Source organism: Asterias rubens, chromosome 11 (assembly GCF_902459465.1).
Source record: "Asterias rubens chromosome 11, eAstRub1.3, whole genome shotgun sequence".
Taxonomy (NCBI): domain Eukaryota; kingdom Metazoa; phylum Echinodermata; class Asteroidea; order Forcipulatida; family Asteriidae; genus Asterias; species Asterias rubens.
In genome coordinates, this window is record NC_047072.1 from 9,354,029 (window position 1) to 9,375,646 (window position 21,618).

The 21,618-nt window shown below is 39.8% G+C and overlaps 1 protein-coding gene across 1 annotated transcript in view; it reads left to right on the plus strand.

Annotated features, from left to right (window-relative positions):
- The first annotated feature begins 5,096 nt into the window (after window positions 1–5,096).
- LOC117296888 (aminopeptidase N-like) overlaps window positions 5,097–21,618 on the plus strand; it is a 44,716-nt gene continuing 28,194 nt past the window's right edge. Inside the window, exon 1 of the mRNA XM_033779992.1 lies at window positions 5,097–7,132. Coding sequence (XP_033635883.1) covers window positions 6,366–7,132 — 767 coding nt within the window. The 5' untranslated portion in view covers window positions 5,097–6,365. The remainder of the gene's footprint in view (window positions 7,133–21,618) is intronic.

The window sequence follows — 21,618 nt, forward strand, 5'->3', positions numbered from 1 at the left end:
TTGGTGCAGCCATTTTTGGCATCACAGGCTGTACGTTCCTCTCAGGAGCTGAGATGGTTTCAGGAATGAAATAAATGGCCCAGGACCACTTTGAATTGTGACAAATTGTGATTAAACAGTCTGAATTGTCTATTAATTGAAGCGTGCACCATGTGAAGAGGTCAGCCCATGCACTTAATATGTCTCTTTTCTTTCCTAGGACCAAATATCATATCTGTTAATAATAATAACAACATTTTTACATTTATTAAATAATAGCATGGTGATTCGAAACAAACACGAACATGACATGAATTGATGTCCAAGAGTTGTTAGACGGAAACCAGTTTTCTTTGAATAATTCGCCCCAAGAAGATTGTTATCAAAGCATACTTCTGAAAGAGTGACTTTGCAGAATCTTGTCCAAGACTCGATGTTCTCGCGCATAAAAAAAAACCCAAAACAAAACACACAAAGCAAAACTGAAATGACCTTGGACTAAGAGATGAGCAATAATGTTCCAAATGCACGTCTTTCCTGGTAAACAGCGATACTAAATCAGCCAAATCTAGGCCGGCCGAATGTAAATTGTCTTTTTCTTGAATGAAACCCAATTTGATATCATCTGATGAAATCAAGAATCGGGCATTCCGCTCTAAGCATACACAAAAAATCCATTTCAACCATCCGGGGACACAGTTTTGCCTCATTTAACGAGTTTCTTGAAAACGGACATTTTACAAGAAAATAACGAATAGAGGAGTGTCTCTTACGGTTTTAAAGCAATGTGACCGTATTTGTTTTTCAAGCAATAATGGCGTTATATTTGATGATAGTTGATGTAGTTACCGGTAAAAGGGTCTATCTGAGTGGATAAAGATCAGCTGGTTGGGGGAGATAATAACAGTCTGAATTGTACTACCTGAATGGTTGTCAGTTTCTATTACCGTGTAGTGTGTTCAGGAGTGGGTCTGTATCCGTTTTGAAACAGAGTATTTTAACAGATGCATCTATGTTGTGATTGTCCCCCTTTTTATGTCCCTCAATACCTCCTGTCCTTCCGCATTTCCCCTTGTAAACCTGGCTTTTTGTGATCATCCCATGGTCTTCACTTTAAACAAAACCACTCCAGGGTCAGAAATAAATCGGATTTCGGTGGGGGAGGGGGGGGGGGTGGGGTGATCCATTTTTGGATAAGGCTGACCGGGAAAGTGGTTATTGGGATTTTAAACTCCGAGTCAGTTTGACCCATTTCTAGGTAATTTTGATACAGTTTACGGGTCATTCTGACCCAGAAAAGGGTCATGCCCCATGGGGGTGCAGATGGAGACCCCGGTCAGTTCTGTCCCCAAAGTTTCGAAAGTGTTATGATTCAATACTTTTAATTCGTCCACGATTTGATGTTGTGTACAAAACCACTGATTAAATGGAAAGACAGAGAGATTGTCTATTTGAGAATTTCAGCATTAGTGTGCATCCTTAAAAAACCTTCAGGACAATTGTTGAGGATTGCAATTCTAATGTGCACTAATTTTCGGGTTTAATCTCGGATTCTGCCTCAGTTTTGACAAATTTCTGGGTCATTTTGTCACTGATCCCGGGTCAAGCTGACCCAGAAACGTATCGGGTCAAATCTGAACCGGGAGTTTTGTTTATTTAGAGCGATAGGAACTACGTCTCAAACCAATTGAACGTGAGGATTGTTATAGTTAAGTAGCAATGTTTAGTGTTTTGTAGCAAGTGATTAGTGTTTAAACATCAATCCAGACAATAACTGCAAACCGCCTGGATTTGCCCTACAATGTGTCAACCCCATAACGTGCCAATATATTCCCCCGCGCATTGCTCTTTAATCTTGGTGTGGCTTTCAGTCGACATCTTCAGGGGAACTCTTGAAAAACAAAAAGTCAATACTTTATTCAAAATTCTTTCCGAGTCACGCCTGCCGTCGAGTCCATCTGGATGCGGTCCCCGTGCCGGTCACAGCCAAAATCGATGCAAGGGGACATCCGTTCCGAAGAGAGTCAACATCGACACCGGATGGTCTGGGGTAGCTTGTACGGGGCAACGGAGCGCTCTACCCCGGGCAAACCGGGGCCAATTAACTCGCCTCACATCGGAAGCTCTCGAGTTCCTCCATTGGAAACTGAATATATTGAGCACACTTCCGCAGTGGCCTGGTATATATTTGCAAGTTAGTAGTGGATATATTTTTTGTCATCGCGTGTGTTTGTGTAGTCTGAACTGTGCGCGTTCCTTTTAGGCTGCTGACATAATGATGGATGATCAAATGAGTAAAGAAAACGAACAATCCTATATAAGCCATACAAATATGAATAAAAGCAAAATATGTGTATAGAAATATTGCGATTTGTGAAACCAGTTACACCATGGATGGGGTTAAAGGCAAGGCAGCTGATTTCACGAAATGCTGTGATTATTGCTACCTATATCTCGAGTAAGGACGAGTATTACTAGTCCGAACTTTAGGATTAAAGGTTTACATGTTAGTGCTAAGCTGGGACTCGTCCTAAGTCCTAAGATTAATCCCAAGTTAGAAAGCTATTGCAAGCAACTATAAGAGCTGTTGATAAGTGTACAACTTTCTCAGAAACGGCTCCCTCTGAAGAACGTAGCTTCTCACTAAATTATTTTAATTTGAAAAATACTTCAGGTCTGAAGTCTTCTCCAGGCACCAGATACATATTTTGTTGAGTATACCTAATGTGTCTATCGCCTTTAAGCCGTTAAACGTTAAAGACACTGGACCCAGTTCTCAGTTGGGTGTATCTCAACATATGCATAAAATAACAAACCTGTGAAAATTAGAGCTTAATCGGTCGTCGAAGTTGCGAGATATTAACGAAAGAAAAAAACACCCTTGTCGCATGAAGTTGTGTGCTTTCAGATGCTTGATTTCGAGACCTCAAAATTCTAAATCTGAGGTCTCGAAATCAAATTCGTGGAAATTACTTCTTTCTCGAAAACTACTTCACTTCAGAGGGAGCTGTTTCTGACAATGATTTATACTATCAACCTTTCCCCATTACTCGTAATCAAGAAAGGTTTTATGATAATAATTATTTTGAGTAATTACCAATAGTGTCCACTGGCTCTAAACCACTATTTGTTTTTATTCGCATTACGCAAAACGACAACCCACACCGTAAGGTTTAGTCTTGGTCTCGTTCTTGGAAGTATAGTCTGTATTTAAGGAATGCAGTTTTTTCATCACTTTTTTTTTTCTTTTAACTGTACAAATATAACCATTGATTAAAAAGAAAGAAAAAAAAAAAAGAAAAGAAAATCAACTGATGCAGTTCTCGTGAAACCGGTTTCCGGGCTGATGACAGTTCGGAGTGGGTAGAATAATACTGAACCACTCAGATATCATCCGGAGCAGATCCCGTTGTGATTGGAGTCTGAGAAATTTTTGTGTTTTCTTAATATCATCAAACAATATGACGTTTACCGTACTGAATAACAGATATACTATGTTGTAGTTTCTTTCGCGAATATGTCCACGCATGAAGTGAAGAATAATCCATATGAATAGAAAATAATGATCATATTTTGAGCATAAAAACACTGATTGTTTTTCATAACCACATTACTTCGAAGTGAAATGTTTCTGAAAATGCTTTATACTAATCCAAGGCTCTGAAGCTGCGGTACTTCTTACCACATACGTTTTATTGACAATACTTTTTAGAGTCATATCCCAAGCGTATATGGCAGAGATGATAAAAAATAACCTGTCCGTATTCCAGCAATTGTGCATGAAGGGGTTGTCTATAATGTAGGTACAATTACAAAAAAACAAAATTCTCCATCCATCTGTTCCTGGCCGGCCCAGAACTCGTTGTTTTGAATCGTCCCTTTTTATATCCTTTGTAGTACCTTGTTTGGACACGATTGTCTCGTACGTACAATATTGTCTATATTTGTATTAAACGTTGTTTATAAAAAGTGGGCACCTTTAAGGTTTCCACATGATAACCAATAAGTAATTAAAAAAACAAATAATAAAAAATCAATCAGGCTACCGGTAGTTTCCTTAAAAAGTTACATTCGTACGTGACGGTACAAGAACTCGATACACCACTTCAACTCTCAGCTTGAATGACAATTACATTTTTTATTTTTTGTGCCAAGTTTCCAGACATAATAATGCACGTAATCAAAGTTTGTTGCACTGTCTTTTGTTAAGTTTACAAACAGGGTCACATTTCGGACACGTGTTTGTGAAAACACCCTCAACTCAGCAGCATTCGTTGAACAGCGCCTCCAACGTTAATGCCCCATCATTGCTTGAACCTGTAAATCTGGTCTCTGCATAATGATAAATTCCCAGTATTAAGTATGTTAATAGTGTTGCGAACGCAATTTTCACCGGGTAAACAAGGGCTTTTGCCTCCAGTGGCCTTTGATTTTCCTTTTTTTTCTTTCTTGTTCTTCCTCTTGGTCTGCCGTCATCCCCCCGGTGTACTCGTGAGGCGATTCAGCTCATTGCGCCCCGGTAGGGTTCTAGTCATCATCGCTTACGGTGGATGCCTTCACAGCTAGAGTTCCTTATTGTATAGTTATTTTTTTCTTTTTTTCTATTTTGGCAGTGGGGGTAAAACCATGCTTTGACATGAAATAAATCACCATGAATGCACACCAGATTCAGCCGGCGAGTTTCTTTTCTAAAGGCGTGTGTACTCAACTCACGCAGCAGTGTTTTGATAACGTTTGTACCCGCTGGTTACATCGCTCGTGGGGAGTCTGTTTTTGATTTTTTTTTTTTAAGCATTTTCTTTCCCCTGCTTTGATTTTTCGATTTTGTCGTTTAGGAAGGACCTTGCTATATGCTCACACGCACCCACGGAGCCGTTTTTCTCCATTTTTGTACTTTGAAAAAGACTGACACTCAAGTTGATTTCTTAATGCATATACTGTACACTGGTTTTTCTACTCCGTAAGAACCTGACATTCAAATGAGTTTGACCAGATTGCTATGCCGCCAAGCATGAACCTTCTTAGACTTTGATCATCATTCCTCATGTGGGTGGACTGCCCCAATCACTGTTACTTCACTCTCTTTGGACAGTGGCCCGTCATAGCCTGTGATCTTTGACCTTTAGATACATAATCGCCACAAGTTGAATCACTGTTACTTCACTCTCATTGGACAGTGACCCGTCATAGCCTGTGATCTTTGACCTTTGATACATAATCACCAATCACCACAAGTTGAAGATTTCTTTGAGGACATCGAGGAGATGGTATCTCCGGTTTTGACCCACTGAGTTTGGCATTGGACCTGTGCGCGTGTGTGTGTTCTCTGCCTAGGCAGGTGGGTGTCGAGAGGCGTGGCGTTTGGGGTAACCTTCTCAACGGGCTGTTAGTTTTTTTTTTACTCAGGAGGAGTAGCTCGGTCTTGAGGCTGCTGTTCAGCATTTCATCTTCGGTCTTGCAGCTTTTGATTAAGGGTTTGGATTCAAGGAGCTTACAGTCCCCCTTGCTATCAAAATATTGCCGTTTTCCCATGGAGTGATTGCAGAGAGGCCATTTACCTAGTGCCCACTAGGTTCACATGATTCTTCACCCTTGCAAGAGCTGGCAAGATTTTCATTTACAAGCAATCTCAATCTCCCCACTCACTCGGTTGCATCCGAATGCTGAACGAGGCAATCGTCCTCAATGCTATGTCATCGCTATATGATATCTCCACGTGGTACAATTTGCCGTGTTGAAACCTCGAAGCGGTGACTACCCGTTAATCACTCTGCGCTGCATGTATAGCTCTCTCCTTGCACGATACACATGACTTCATCTGACAGCTTGTACAGTGCATTGACATTGTCTCTCCCACCTTCGCGCAACGGCACGTGGACTAATCTCCTCACACAATACCTGATGTGCAGCATGCTGCATCCCACAGTTGTAAATTTGCTTTTCTCACCGAGTTTGTGATTTTTCGTTTTACTTCAGAGAGTTGCAGGGATCCCCACGCATCCTTTGATGATGTTTTGATAGCTTGAAATGGAAGTTTGTGCGTGAGAGCCGAATGGAGTCAATGACCTAAAACCCAATTGTTTTGAATCAGTTTGACTTTGACTCGGACTGTGGATTTGTACCTAGGTCTGTCTTTATTCTGAGTTTATTTCCAATTGACTTACAGGCATCAGTGCGCGCATGATGGACCGTTCTTCAAGTCATTGTGCATTGCGTTGGGGATAGATGTACTCGCACCACCTCAGCTCTCTGAAGCTGTCTCGAAGAGCGACTCGGAGATACCATCAGATGTAATCTACACAGATATTGATACTTATCAATGTACCTCATGCAAAGAGGTTGAACAGCCATAGATCCTCTCATTTGTACCTCAACATTACATCGCAATGCCGCCCCAGAAAGACAGATTTGTCAACTTTATCGTAGGACCATCAAAAGGTGGTGAAAACCATCACGACCAAGATGGTGAGATCCACATGGCGGGGGTGAGGATGTACACCGCTAAGTCAACGCCGTGTAACCGCTTAGCTGTCGCCATCGCAGTCATAGCAGTGTGCCTTGTCTTAATCTTAACTGCATGTCTTCTCGTTACTCTGTTAGCGAGACAGAGCACCCAATGCTCAAACCTGACATCGGAACTGGACGGTAACTCCGCTGGCGATAAGGATGTTGCGAATCGGGGCACCCAAGAGCCCGAATTCGGCCCCATCACCACCCCGGCTAGCAACGGCTCCGTGGGCAACCCACACCCTCGCAGTTTCCGCCTCCCGATAACCCTGAAGCCCCTGCACTACGAGCTGGAGTTACGTCCTGACATTTCCAGTAACTCTTTTGCGGGGGCGGTCGTGATAAGGTTCCAGTGTTACAGCCCCACTCGTTTCATTTTGCTCCACAGCACCGAGCTGGACATAGCTAATTCGATCGAGCTCACCGAAGTTGGGCAAGGGGACGGACGAGGAGCAGGCGAGGCACCCGGGCTGCTGACCGGAGAACCCGAATTCTTTACCCCGTACGCGTTCATGAAACTTCAACTCAACGGCCCTCTGAAGAAAGGTCATATTTACTCGCTCAAAATCAGGTACCATGCTAAGTTCAGCGACAAGCTTATGGGGCTTTATGTCAGCAAATATGAGGCTAACCATGGAAAAACAAAGTGAGTAGGAAAGTGCATTGCTATTTTATATGATTGTCAAACCTAAATTACTAAACCAATGTTAAAACCCTGACCCAAATTCGATATTCACTGCAACTACTTTTGCTGTGTAAGTTATAGCTCTTCAAAAACCGAACTTTCGAAAGTTAACCAAGAGAAAATGCCAAAACTTTACAGCTCCGAAAACCAACAAGGTTTATGGCAAATTTGATGTATGAAAGGCCGAAATGACTTTCCCATCGGGGATAATTGAAACTGAAGTTGAAAATAGCAATTTTCGTTCACAAATCCTTCACCAAGTTTAAAAGAGACTAAGAGTCACAACACACATACAGATCACAGCGCAGTCTTTCTCTTCCACAGTAAACATTGACTTTACTCAGCGCATTACATGTGTTGAGTGGTATCTTGACATTCGCGCTTGGTAATGTTCACATTTTCAAGAAAACTGGCAATGTTTTTTTTTTTACTTAACTCGTACGCCATTTTTTGTTGCCAATACGCAACTGTTTGATTTCGAATTGTGTATTGTTATGTCGTTTCAAATGCCTGCGGAAAAATCCAGAATTTATCTTGGACATTTGTAATTTGTCAATGCAGCAAAGGATGTTTAAACACACAATATTGTCTCTATGCTGATGGTTTATTTGTTACACGTTATACCCACAATGAACCTAACTTGACCCCTGAAATTGCAATTCCTATCCCTTTGATCTACATTTTATTCTACCCTTTGAGTAGTTTCGAAAGTAACGGAAGCCTCTGTTGTTTTTACGGGGACTTCTATAGCATCCGCTTTGCCATTATGTCAAATTCGACTTCTTGGAAACCCCTACGAATCCGAGTGGTGACTTACGCCCGTTTTTGCTTATAATTGATTCCATTAAAATGCCTTTGAAATCACTGAATAGTTAATATTCGTGTCTCTGATGTTAAGTGCCGTCTTGGGCGGACTCCATTGGTTTCAAGCTCCTGCATGCCATCTCAGAATGTCAACAATCTCAACCCGTGTCTCTAGTGTAGGTTTGTTGTTTCTACATGGAATAAATAAAGTACCTGACCATGGAAGTGCTTTCAGTTCTGTTTTCATTTTATAGAAACGTTTTCCTGTCCGCAAAATGATATCCTGCAGTCGTGGAGTTCGATTTCTCAGTCTTGTTTTCGATTTTTTTTATTTTTTTTAAATTTGATTTGCTGAGATTGATTTGTGTAACTAGCCTAATATTGTCATTCTGATCACTGGTGTGCAGCAAGGTCACAAGACACCCACAATTCAAAACTACCGGGTCAGAAGTGACCCAGACTCGGGTACTGTGGGGTCAGGCTGACCCTGTCTGTGTCAAGCTGACCCAGTCTGTGTCAAAATTAACCAAAATGGGTCAAATGACGCACAATCTGAGTTTACATCCCAAAGTTTACAACCACTTTCCGGGTCAGCTAAACCGGAAATCGGGTCAAATCTGACCCTGGATGCCATAGGATGTTTCTTGTACAGCAAGCCTCATTATGGGGCATTGTTTATCGCAGTTTCATGCTTTGAATACTTAAAATAAAGTTTTCCAAGTTTGTGGCATTAATTGCTAGCAGTAAATTTAGTCATATGCTAGTCGATTTTACGGTGCGGATTTTTGTGTTCAAATGAAAGTTGCACATAGCAAACGGTCACACTAATGGGTTACTTTCAAACCTCAAACAACTTCTTAGTTCTACACAAAGTTACCCGGAACTCTGGACATAAAAACGGAAAATTCTTGATGATTCTCTTGTAACACTCTGTACCTGCCGACATGTTTGTTATAACCCCCAAAAGTCGTGTGCTTCGAGCATGGTCGTTTGCTCTTAAACGTTTTCGTTTTAAACTGACACCATGGAACAATGTCAGTTGGCAAACTTGCCTCCCTCCATTAACACCAAAGAAAATGTCAGTATTATACTAAAGAATGGCTTCAATAATATTATACCCCAAATAGACTGTCATCAGTCACGCCCGTGACACCCTTGCACTTTTCCATGATGATGAAAGGCTCAGCTATCGGCTAAATCTACGTTAAGCAATATATATAAAGTTGTGTTCATTGTGTGTCTGTTGTGGGTATGAAACCGGTAGATTTTTATCACACGAACATGTGCCCCCCCCCCTCCCAACAAATAGCTATACACTGTGCTTTCAAATTGTAAAAATAACATTCCTGGAAAAGCCTGCAAGATCTACACCAAATGCCCTTATCCATTGTTAAATTCTATTATAAATGAATGGCTGTGGAAAATAAGTGCTGAATGAGTCCTGTATGATTGATTGAATTTTAAGCACATGATCGATCTTGTGGGATACTTCTAAAGTAACTATGCGTGGGGCCACACACCTTTCAAAATGACTTTTTCGCTCCCATTGGTTTTGTACGGAAGGGTATGGCCGCAAAATGAATAATTTTTATCTCAGTTATTGTGTACGTACACGATAACTTATTGTGTACGTACACGATAAATCCAAACTTATCATGTACATACACGATAACTTATCATGTACGTACACGATAATAAGTTTGGATTTAACACGATAAGTTATCGAGTACGTACATGATAAGTTATTGTGTACGTACACAATAAGCGAGATAACTGTGGACCTTTCGCGAATACCCCGGGTATAATGTGTCTTCAGTCACTCTGTGTATAAATATGCTTTGTTCTATAAACCCAATGAAAATCCTTTGTTTTCAGCGTTGATCACCTTGTGTTGACGTGTGTAAGTCCACATAGTGTTTAAAAACTCTTGCCTTATGTGGACCTCTTTTATTCTCAGGTCCACACATTGCTTACCCATGCTTTCAATTAGAAGGTATTTTTTAAGTGCACACAACACAAGTACAAACGAATGTCCACAGAGTGTGAAACAACTCTGTATGTAGAATATACCTCTCTCGTAAAGTCAAGTCAAATACAGCTAAAGAATGTTGTCCCAGCAACTTGTTTACAACTTTCTCAAAAAAGTTGAGATTTCCCATTTTTTTCAGAGCAGAATTTCAGGCAACTCCTTAAGGATGATGCCACGCGTATGTTTTTCAGGTTTGTTTATTTCCCTTTTGCTGTAGGTCTTATAGTAAACACGAGATAAACTTGAGCGTTTTCCTTTGGAAAAACGTTCACTTAAACCCATATTCAAGGGTCGAATGAGACTTTTGAAAGTATCAAAAAGTTGTGAGAAGGTGTAATTTAAATACTGGATAAGGGCTGTTGAGGTATAAACACTATACTTCCCGTACACTGCCATATAAACCACTTTCCACACTATGAATCGAAACATAAAAATGTTGTAGACCACTTATCACACTATGAAACGAAAAAGAGGAAGAAGATGAGCACGGATAGCCTGTTTGGCGCTTGCTTGTTAACTGAAGTATCGTCTGGCACTGGAAATGGATGAGGATTGGGAGAAAAACCCCTAAGGAGAGAAGACAGAAGGGGTATGAAAGAGATTCCGGGGGATTAAGTGCATAAGAGAATACCTGGGGAACTCTTGAGACTCAGAAGAAAGTGGAAGAATACTTGGATGACCAAATAAATATGCTCCAAGGTTAGTTTGAGATGGAACGTGGATCTGATTTGCGAATTGCGTGAGACTCCAACGGTCTCTAGTGGGGGTTCGTTGTGTGGACAATTCAATTTCAGATGCGGGTATGTGGTGTTGATAAAGGAATGTTCTTTTTTATTTTTGGTGATGGGGAGTTCGGTTTTTAAATTATAGAGTGCAGAGTGGAAGTGAGAAACCTCAATCTTTGATCGGGGTTTAAGATCTCAAGGAAACTGACAAGTTTCAAGTGGAAAAGGATACTTTTGTCAACTCATTGTCAAAAGAAAATTCAGGTTTAATTCAAACAAAAATACTTTAGTTTGACAATAAATGCGTTATTGGCTCCATCCCATATTATGAAACAACCATCGTATAATATTGTAGCTATTCTAAATCCGCCTGAGGCCATCTCATAAAAACGTAATTTAAGCTGGACGAGCGCTGTCCCCTCCGGCAATTCAATGTCTTCGATTAATGCAGCGGAAGAGATAAATCAATCGGAAGAAAATAAGTTCTCAAATGAAATGTATCGCAGAACTTTTATTTTACTTGAAGTGAAATAATTATTGTAGATGCTATCTACTATCTACTATCTGCCTTTCTACTATTTCTATTGTATAAAATGGTAATCTCGGCTACCAAATATTGTGAAAATGGTAAATGTTACGTTGCAATTGAGTTGTTTCTGTTGACAGGTTGCAGTCTGGCACGTTTTACGTGTGACTTCTCATAGGGGGTTTTGGGCGTCACTTTAGGACGTCATTTTAGGACTTGATTAATAATGAGTTGGATTCACCACCCTCTGCCGGAGGGCAATGGTTAATCAAACGAGAATTGGTGAACATCTTGCCACGGACTGAAAGGGTCGCACAGAGTCCATTTTGTAGTATTGGGAAACCAGACTATACTGTAATAGCATTTTACTAGCGAATGCCCGTTTTTGTTGTTGGAGTATACCCGATCTATTCGAGGTCTGTGACTAGACCAGGTTCAACGACATTGAGCACGATTTAAGGGGTGAATTCAAGTAATGAGGGATGATGCAGCATTATTGTCTTAGAAAATGTACCTATGACGTCATTTGAGTGTAGCTCCCTCACAAAGGAGTCAATAGGAGACTTGCAGTAACTCGTAAGTATAAGACTGATTAACGTTTTTTTGTATTTTTTTAAAGAAAATAGTCTTTATCAATTAGCAATATTTGACCTTTTTGTATAAGTTTGTTTCAATCAGCATTGTTTTTGGATTTGCAAAAACGGCCACGGGTACCAACTCTATACACGTTAAAAACAAATACATCATAAACCTCTCTTGCTTGTGAATACTTTTTATCGTCCCCCCCGCCATTATAAATAAATAAATAACTACACTATGTTTGTTTGTACGACAATCCTCAAGTTACATTGTGATACCTCTTTTTAAGTTTCACGTGCTTAAAGACACTGAACACTATTGGTAATTGTCAAAGACCAGTCTTCTCACTTGCTGTATTTCAACAAATGCAAAAAATAACAAACCTGTGGAAATTTGAGCTCAATTGGTCGTCGAAGTTGCGAGATAATAATGAAAGAAAAAAACACCCTTGTGACACGGAGTTGTGTGTTTTCAGATGCTTGATTTCGAGACCACAGATTTAGAATTTCAGGTCTCGAAATCAAGTTCGTGGAGAATTACTTCTTTCTCGAAAACTACTCCACTTCAGAGGGAGCCGTATCTCACAATGTTTTATACTACCAACCTCTCCCCATTACTCATTACCAAGAAAGGTTTTGTGCTAACAATTATTTTGAGTAATTACCAATAGTGTCCACTGCCTTTAATCAAACTAGAAGTGAATATAACCGATATAAATAATCACCCACAGTAGTCTGCTGGTGGTTCTAAATTTTCACCTAAACAAACAGAACTAAAAACACCAACTGTCTTTTCATTAGCCAGTCATCCAGTTGAAATTATGAAACTGACAGCAAAAATTCTTAATTTTCACCAAAAGCACGGACTAAGAACTCTTACCCACACACAGTTCATGGTTTGAAACACGGAACCTATTTGCACGCACCCGTCGGGATTTCTCCATTCCCGCTGTTGCCCCCGGCAACCAATCCTTAACACTAAAAAATAAAATAAAAAATCCCACACACACATACACCTTGGGAACCCGGACCCCCTATTGACATGGTAATGAGGTAATCTTTCAGGCTCGAACCTCGGTGCTGAGACGCCGTGTGTTGTTCCACTAGATTTTGTTTTCTGTACATCAAAATTTCCACTGTCGTAGTGCTTTTTCAATGGGGAATTTTTTCTTCTTTTCTAAATCGATTTTAAAAAGGGAATCCTGAAGAAAAACAAATCAGGAATTTTTTAGAGGATGGGAATTGTATACTACAGATAAAAATGGCTGCGCTCGCAAGGGGGGGGGGGGTGGAGAAAAATAACTTCGTCAATTTGAGTGAACGTCATGTTTCCAGTAAATGAGAAAGTGATGCTTGGACTCGCATCAACTTCCGCCATTGCGATACCCGAACGTGAAATGCAATACTCTGAGCCAGTGTCAGAGTTCCTGCTGGCCATTGTTCGTGTATACACCGCTGGCTTTTAGCGCCACTATTCGTCCCTGCCCGGCTTTTGTCTCCTGAATATAAAGTATCGGTGTCCCAACATCTCTCCTCTTTTTTTGTCTCCTTTTTGTTTTGTCAGAAGAAGTTGAGATGCCCTTTTCTTGGCTGACAAGAAGGTAATTCCTCCTGCGACGTTCATGTAGGAGGAGTAGAGACTAAGAGAGGGAATTGAAATTTTTGTCTTTTATCACAGGACAACATGCATTTGTCGACCAGTAAAATACATGGACAAAACTTGTACTAAATTGTATGCGCTATTTTTTTTTGAGGGATTTGTTTTATTTTGAAGGTGACATGGCTGCGTGAGAAGATCATCGTGAATACTTGGAATGGGTGAACCATGTCATTAAAGTAAACTAAAAACATAATTATATGAGATATCAAATAATGCAACTTTTAACAAATAATTCAAAATGTGCTGGTTATAGTATAGACTTCAGGAATTTTTATTTTTGTTCCCTGTTTTTTTCGATCAATTTCAACAAAAATCTATTCATTTTAACAACCGGCTTATCCAATTACGTTTGAAAATGAGTGCTCCGTTGAAGCAGCATTCAGCAAATTAGTAATCCAACTTCATCATTTTAGCTTTCACTGGTCAAATCAGATGATTAAAATTCATCAGGCTGCAAGACTCGTTGAAATCCATACAAGTATTTAGCTGGTCAACCATTCAATTTTATCGAGTGTAAATAGGTAGTATAAGAAGGGTCAAGGTATCTTAAAAGCCTGTAATTGAAATAGAATGACTGAAACCAATTTAATTGAGAAAAACGAAAAACTGAAGTAACGTAGTTTTCGAGAAAGAAGTAATTTTCCACTAAAATATTTGAATTTGAGTTCGAGACCTCAGAGTTTGATTTTGAGGTCTCGAAATCAAGCCTCTGAAATCACACAACTTGTGTAACAAGGGCGTTTTTTCTTCCATTATTCTCTCGCAATTTCAACGACCCATTGAGCTCAATTTTTCACAGGTTTGTTACTTTATGCATACTTTTAAATACATCAAGTGGGAAGACTGGTCTTTGACAATTACCGATAGTGTCCAGAGTCTTTAACAGCTAAAAAGAAGCCCTTTATAGTTTGAGTAGATTAGGGGGAAATGTGTGAGTTTGAACTCGCGTTAATGAAATTTAATTATTTTGGTTTACTAAAATTTGCCGGGAATTTTTTTGTTTTGTTTTTACAATAAAAACCCAGTTAACCTTATCCATTCAGTGCACATCATATCTTGTTTAAATCACCCAAACAGTGTGTCAAAACCGAAACAGTGGGATTGGTTAGTCCATTTTGCTGTATGCATTACGCACATAATTTTTTTATGAAACTTCAGAATTGACAATTTTCGGAATAACTGAATAATTTACGGGCCTACAAAACACTCAAACACTTAAAGATGGTATGTTAGATTTTTGGCCGATTTGACCCCAAAATTGTGATTTAAAATCCAATAGGTATTTTGATGGGGGTCGAGAAAGTTACGAGCTTTCATTTGAGCCATTGCTCGAAAAGTCCGCCAATTATTAGTAGCAGTGAAATGAAGTGCTCAAAATTAGTTTTTGTCGGGATCCCGACAATAATTATATCACGTGACCAATTCTCATGTGTTTTATAAGAAACGTTTTAATTTTTTTGTCATGGTTCCTGACCGTTAAAAGTAAAAGTTAAACTTTGTTTCGTTAGGGCGGGTGATACTCTTTGAAATACCATTCACTCAAATTTTTTTTTAATGTTTGGGGCCAAAAATCTGACATAGCATCTTCAACTTCAAACTAATCTATTTACTTTTAACCAAATCAGTGCGGTAATTCAATCATCGGAAATTTCGATAGGTACAGGGGGAAAAGAAAAATGTTGTTGTACTTCTGAATTCTGTAGATGCTCATACAAATAAAACTGCAGTTAAAACCTGCCCAACAACCACCAAGACTCCAACTTATCTGATGGGTTGTTTTTGGACGTTTGCCCGTGACAAATGTGACCCTAATTGACGCTTAATGGTAACCGAGTGGTTTTCTAAATGGGCCAATTTTACATGAGTTTGTAAACCTCACAATCTATCATCCACGTGTAAGAGCCCCGCTGAAATCTAACATCCGCTGCTAGTTTCCTTCAAGATCTTTCGGAACTGTGATATCAAGGATGGGCGAAGTGTTTTCCGTTCCATGCATTATTTTAATGCTAACCGGTTAAAGGGGTTGTAAAACACATAACGAAATGAGCAGTAATAGTTTCGCTGAAACTGTCATCCTGAACCGTGCATGTACTTTAAAACAAATAAATGCTCACTGTAATAACTTATGGGTCAGAATTGACCCTAATCTTGTTCTCGTGGGGCCTGATGGGTCAGTATGACCCGGAATCGGTGCTAACCCAGAAATGGGTTAAACTGATACTTAGAGCTAAAGTATTTTTTTTAAACTAGTTTCCGAGTTAGCCTGACTCACATTAAGGTGTCTGGGTTCTTTTTGTAAAACAAAACACAATGTCCACGGATTTACATTCTTACACAGTTTGAAGATAATGAAAGTAAAAAGCTTAAAAGATATTTTTGTCTCAGTTTTTGCATGTAAAACGTATTTACCAGTTATAGTATTTTACCATAATTGGTTATTACGTTTCTGCATGCTAAAATAATGTTCATTTCACTGAGACGAACACTTTCTGTGACTTGTTCTACACATTTCAAATAAAAACTACAGCACCTCAGCAAGTCAATTTTTAAGGGAAGCTTTCTATCATCATTTTCTTTAAACTCGTGTAAGTTTAATGTAAGTCGGTGAAAACTGTGTACAGTTTTGTGTTCTACATAAAGTGCCCAAATCCTTTAATGGAAAACCTAAAAGGTTATTTCAACAAATCCAAAAACGTTTTTTTTATTCAGACATCAATGCAATCAACATAAATATTTGTTCATCCATAAAAATTAGCATTATCATAAAACCTTAAGTCCGAAGATTATTTGCAAATGCAATTGTCCTCAACTTAACGCTCAGTGTTTTCCCCCATAGCTCCTCGAGGTAAAATAGGATCAAGTCTTATTTCATGAATCCACAGAGATGTTTTTTCAAAAAATATCTCAATCCTTTCTTCTCCCATGGTGTTTTATGATTGGAATATTTTCTTGCAGCTATGGTTTCTATGTCACTTGTCATCTTATATGTGTACAAATCTAGAGGGAATGCTTGTTCACTTGGTTAGCCTATTTTGGTCCGAATAGACAATACAGTGTCCCGAAAGAGCCATTTACCTTTTGGCATACAGCACACATGTCTATCTTTTTGTTGCCGTCTTATATGGAACTCTCTTAACTAGAAATCTTGAGATGTTATATACATATGGATGCACGAGTGCGATGTCGCAGAATTAAGTCACGATCAAAACTGTTCGCCTCGTTTAATGAAAAAGCTTCACCGAGTGATTCTGCGTTAATTCACGAACGAAATGCATTCAGTATTTCTTTTGTATAACTCACATTTAATTTGTTGTCACAATGAACACGAAATAGCCAAGTAAACCCTTTCACACCACTCTCTGGAATCCCTCCCCCCCCCCAAAAAAAGGGGGGAGACTACACACGACTCCGTCGATACACCAACCTTGTATGCTGTGACATGACCTCTCCTCGATTATTTGGGTAACGACGCGTCAAAGCGTCCAATAATTATCCATATCGCACTCCAGTATTAAAAGTTGGAACGTCGCAGCATTATGTAAATATAAAAAAGATGACACGTGACGCATGTTCCACCAATCAAACTACAATGATATGCGTGGGTTGGTTGGGTAAAATTGGTTGACTGATTGTTAGGTTGGTTTTTGGTGACTTGGTTGGCGTTTTGTGGTGGTTAATAGTTAGTTTATCTCGTTTATGGCTTGTATGGTTTGATGGGTTTGATTGATATGTTTGGTTGTTGGGTTGTTTGTGTGATGGGTGGAGTTAGTTGGTTGTTTGGTGACTGTTGGGTAGAATTGGTGGGCGTAGTGTTGTGTAGTGTGTGACTGGCATGGTTATAATTCATGTCTGGTTGATTGATATTTTCATCGGTTTGACGAATATGTGGTTTATTGGTTGTGTGACTGTCTATGGTTGAATGATCGGTAGTGGTAGGTGATTGGTAGCCTTTTGTCAAGGCATTCGTAGCTCGGAGAGCCGCAATCCATAGAGAATGAAACGGGAGACCACCACGCGAGTGGCTCCTGAGCCAAAATGGCCTTGACAAAAGGCTTGGTAATTGGTAGTCCTGGTGCAAGACGTTTCTCGTCTTCTTTTCCCGCGCAGCGAGGCCAACTCATCAATAGTGAATTGGCCGCGTTGTGCGTGAAGGGAAAACGAGAAACGTCTTGTTCCAAGACTAGGTGATGGGTTGTTGGTTGGTGGGTTGTTTGGCTGGTTGCTTGACTTATGAATGCGTCGGTTGGTGGTAGGTGATGGGTGGTTTGAATATCTGTTTTCATTGCTCGTTGATTTGGTAACTGGTTTATTTATTTCAAAATTAAAAAGACGTCTCCATTACATACAGGTTGAGTTGCGTCTGAAATGGTCTGAATGTACACGAAGTCCATTAGAAGAAATTACAAATTAGATGTATGACCGCAAAGCCATTAAGTAAAATAGACCTTTAAAAAGTCACGTAGACGAAGTTTGCGAAAAGGGAAACCAAATGTCATTTGTGCGATGCAAGGGCTAGACAATTGTATTTAATTGAATTTGATATTTCCGTTAGATGATTGATTGATTGATCGTTGGTTGGTTTCAAGGCTGGCTCATCGACAAGAGATGACGGGGAAGGTCAGGGTCGCAGCTCAACTGATTGTCGGTTTGGTGTTAGGCAATATTTGTGATTGCTTGTTTAACTCAATATTTTGTGTGACGAAGTTGGTTGATTGTTTATATTTTTTGAAGCTACTCTTCTCCCACTTGCAGAACTGTTTTAGGCCCTCAGCTGAGGCACTTACCGGAAAATGCTCGCCTCATTGGAAGGCACTTTTAATTAGAGGACAATTGATTCTGTTTGGAGGTGGTCCCAAGGTAATTCCAACGCTAGAAACACTTGTAGCAAGCCTTATGATAGATATGTTTGTTGGCTGCAGTTGTTATGTTGTGGAAAGGAACACACAACTGTTCCTGCCGCTGTCGCCCCATGTCTTGATGCAGAGTTACACCCCATACAATGCACTGTTTGGTTCAGTGTATCGCAACAACCCTATATTTTTAATAGAACTTTATTTATCCTTCTACAAAATCAGAAAGAAAAAAATGCTGAACCTGCTGCAGACTGACTCCGTATCGTAACATAGTAATACGGTTTGTTTGGATAACGGTGTCTGATCATAATCAAACTCTTTCTGTGAAAATACAAGTTGTTGTTAGAGACAGCATCAAATCCACCCAAAACAAAACACAAAGAGCCTGGAATTAAAGCAAAGAGCTTTCAGATCCTTTCAAGCGATAAATGTATCTTGAGTTGCCTTCAAACTTCGATTTTTTCTCCGCATCTCTCTCTCTCTTTAGGCCACTGTGGCAATATTAAATTATCTTTGCATTGCAAAAAAAAGTGTACGTTAAAGGCAAATGGACGGCTTTTTCTTTTCGCTTGAAAAATAATGGCTAAATATTTGGAATGTTGCCTTTTGCGATTAGCTTAAAGGTGGTGTATGCATTTGGTAATTGGAAAAAAAATGTATAAACTGACTTGTTAAAAAACACTCGTGCATCTTAAAACACAATTCTATGCCGATGGGATTTTTGGTCTTTCATTTTCTTACACGGCCTATTTGTAATGTTTCGTACGGTTTGCATTTTCGTGATTCATGCATATAGCATGAACAGTAATGTACAAGCATTTCCATTGCTGTACCTTGTATTGACTCATTTAAAGAAAGCACGGCAGTACACTCTATTAACCGAGCTGAAAACCCATTTGTTTTTTACAACCAGTTTCCGGGTCAGCCATTGGAACCCCCAGATCGGGTCAATGGAGAACTTTTGGGACGCTATAGGTTGCAACAGACTTACCTATAGTAAATCCATTATTCTCAGTAATTTGCACATACTCAGAACTACGTAACGATGGAAGATACCTGGTTTTAAAATCTGCTGCCACCTAGCGTTCAAAGATCTCATATTCTGACCAGGGAGTTTTTTTAGTCTGGAAATCTGACGTCACTCTTCGATGTTCGTGAATTACGCCAGAGTTATACTGTTGAGCACAACAAAACTCGTGATCATCATTTCATATGGTTATGAGACTCGCGGTTAAACCAGACGTACATGTGTATACATAAACCAATGCATACGACAGGGGACCAGTCTAGGGAATTTTTAAAGGGTGTCCGTTCTGCCATTTTTTCTGATTAGAGGAAATGGACAGAGAAAGCCTATATCAACCTTAACAAAATCCCATGTGCCTTGTAAAACAAACTGTTCATTCTTGCGTTTTGGCTCAGTAGGTCCATAAAAAAGCCTATATCAACCTTAACAAAATGTCATGTGCCTAACCTTTAAAACGAAATGTGTCTCAATAAAAACGAAGAAAACCCCCCAAATCGATTACACTCGCCAACGATCCATGACTTAATGCACGTGTTCTACGATAATCTCCTTGCATTGTAGTAATCGGTCAGTTCTCTGGCTCTTTAAAGTTACCTTGTCACCGATGGCTCTCTGACGGTTGCGATGGGTCGATGGTGCCTGAGTCAGGAGGCGGTTCATCAAGGGAATAAATCACAATTAAAAGACTTGACCTACCCCCCCCCCCCGCCTCTACTTGAGTTGCAGGGAGAACATTTAAAGCCTTAAGGGGAGGTAATGGTTTTGTTTCTTGGCAAGTTATTCCATGTTTTTGGCTTTCTCTAGGTTATTTTTATTCTTTTAATCAGTTATAGTATGTGTAGCTGATAGCTTTGCGAAATGGGTCAAGCTCACGCAGAAACTGAAACAGTTTCCGGGTCAGCTTGAACCAGAATTGGGTCAGAACCCCTCAGACCCGTGATTCGGGTCAATGGGGGATTTTCAGGACGCTAGGTGGCAGACTTACTAGGTATTTCCATTGTTCTCAGAATTGTGGGCATGCTCAATATACTTTTTAAAGCATTGGACATTTACACTGTATTTTAGCCGCTACCTGGCGTTCCAGCGTATAATATTGGCACATGTTCCTCTCTTATTTTAAATCGTTCTGGTAATGAAACGAACGCACTTTAAAACTCGTAGGCATAATTACGAGGAAGTATGAAGAATTTATGTTTAATTTAGATGTGGGAGGCTTGTCGTGGCCGAGCATCTTAGAACACCGGACTCAATCTCCGGTGCTTTGATCAGCAGAGTGTGGGTTCGACTCCCGGTCGTGGCACTTGTCTTTAGCGAGATACTATACTTATGCTTCGTACTTCGGATGAGACACTAAGCCGTAGGTCCCGTGTACTTAGATTTGCAGTGCACGAACCCAGAACACGTACCATAACAGCAGGGGTTACGATGTCTCTGGTTCGCAAAAGCAAGCATTTGGTTACAGGTTTTACATGATTGTTACCGCGCGTAGGCAAGCCACGGTGATCAAGTTCACCTGTGAGATAGCCTTACTGTAATTACCAGAAATTTTTAATAATCTAGATATGGAGCTTTCATTTATGAGTTTCTGATCACATTCAGCCGTTGTCAGTTTCCTTCTAGCGCGATCAAGGTCACTTTGTGGGAAGTTGTTTCCCCCTTGTGGTTTGATAGACTATTAACTCTAAATAATTTAACCAAAGGAGAAATCAATAACACTAGAAACACATTCTTAACCTCTTTGCCTTTTACAGTTCCGTGACGCCATCAACCTCATTGACAAGTGCCTTTTCCATCAACGCGTTGAATAGACTAATATTAGTTTATCCCGAAGCCGAGATTAACTTATGATTCAGCCTGGAAGTCTAACAGTGTTATTACAGGTGACTGGAATGCATAGATACCCTCACAGCTACAATAAGCTCTGCTGTGGGATGTTTTCACTGGGATGAACTGATATAGAGAGGAATTTCAACACTATTGGGGTTTTGCTTTTCATATGAACACTCTCTTCTATTCATGTCAAAATATTCTCACGTTCCACTGGGGGGAATCCAAACACACAAACAGTGTACACAATCTGTCGTCAGGATTTGTTTTTAAGAAGTATTATAGAAGGTTTAGATGTATGTTGTTGACATGGGCTTTCGTATAGCTTGGTGAAATTATTTTATGCAAATTATTTAACCCTCATGTTGAGAAATCGTTTAAGATTTTCCTATGTCAGTCTACATTGTTAGTTTTTATG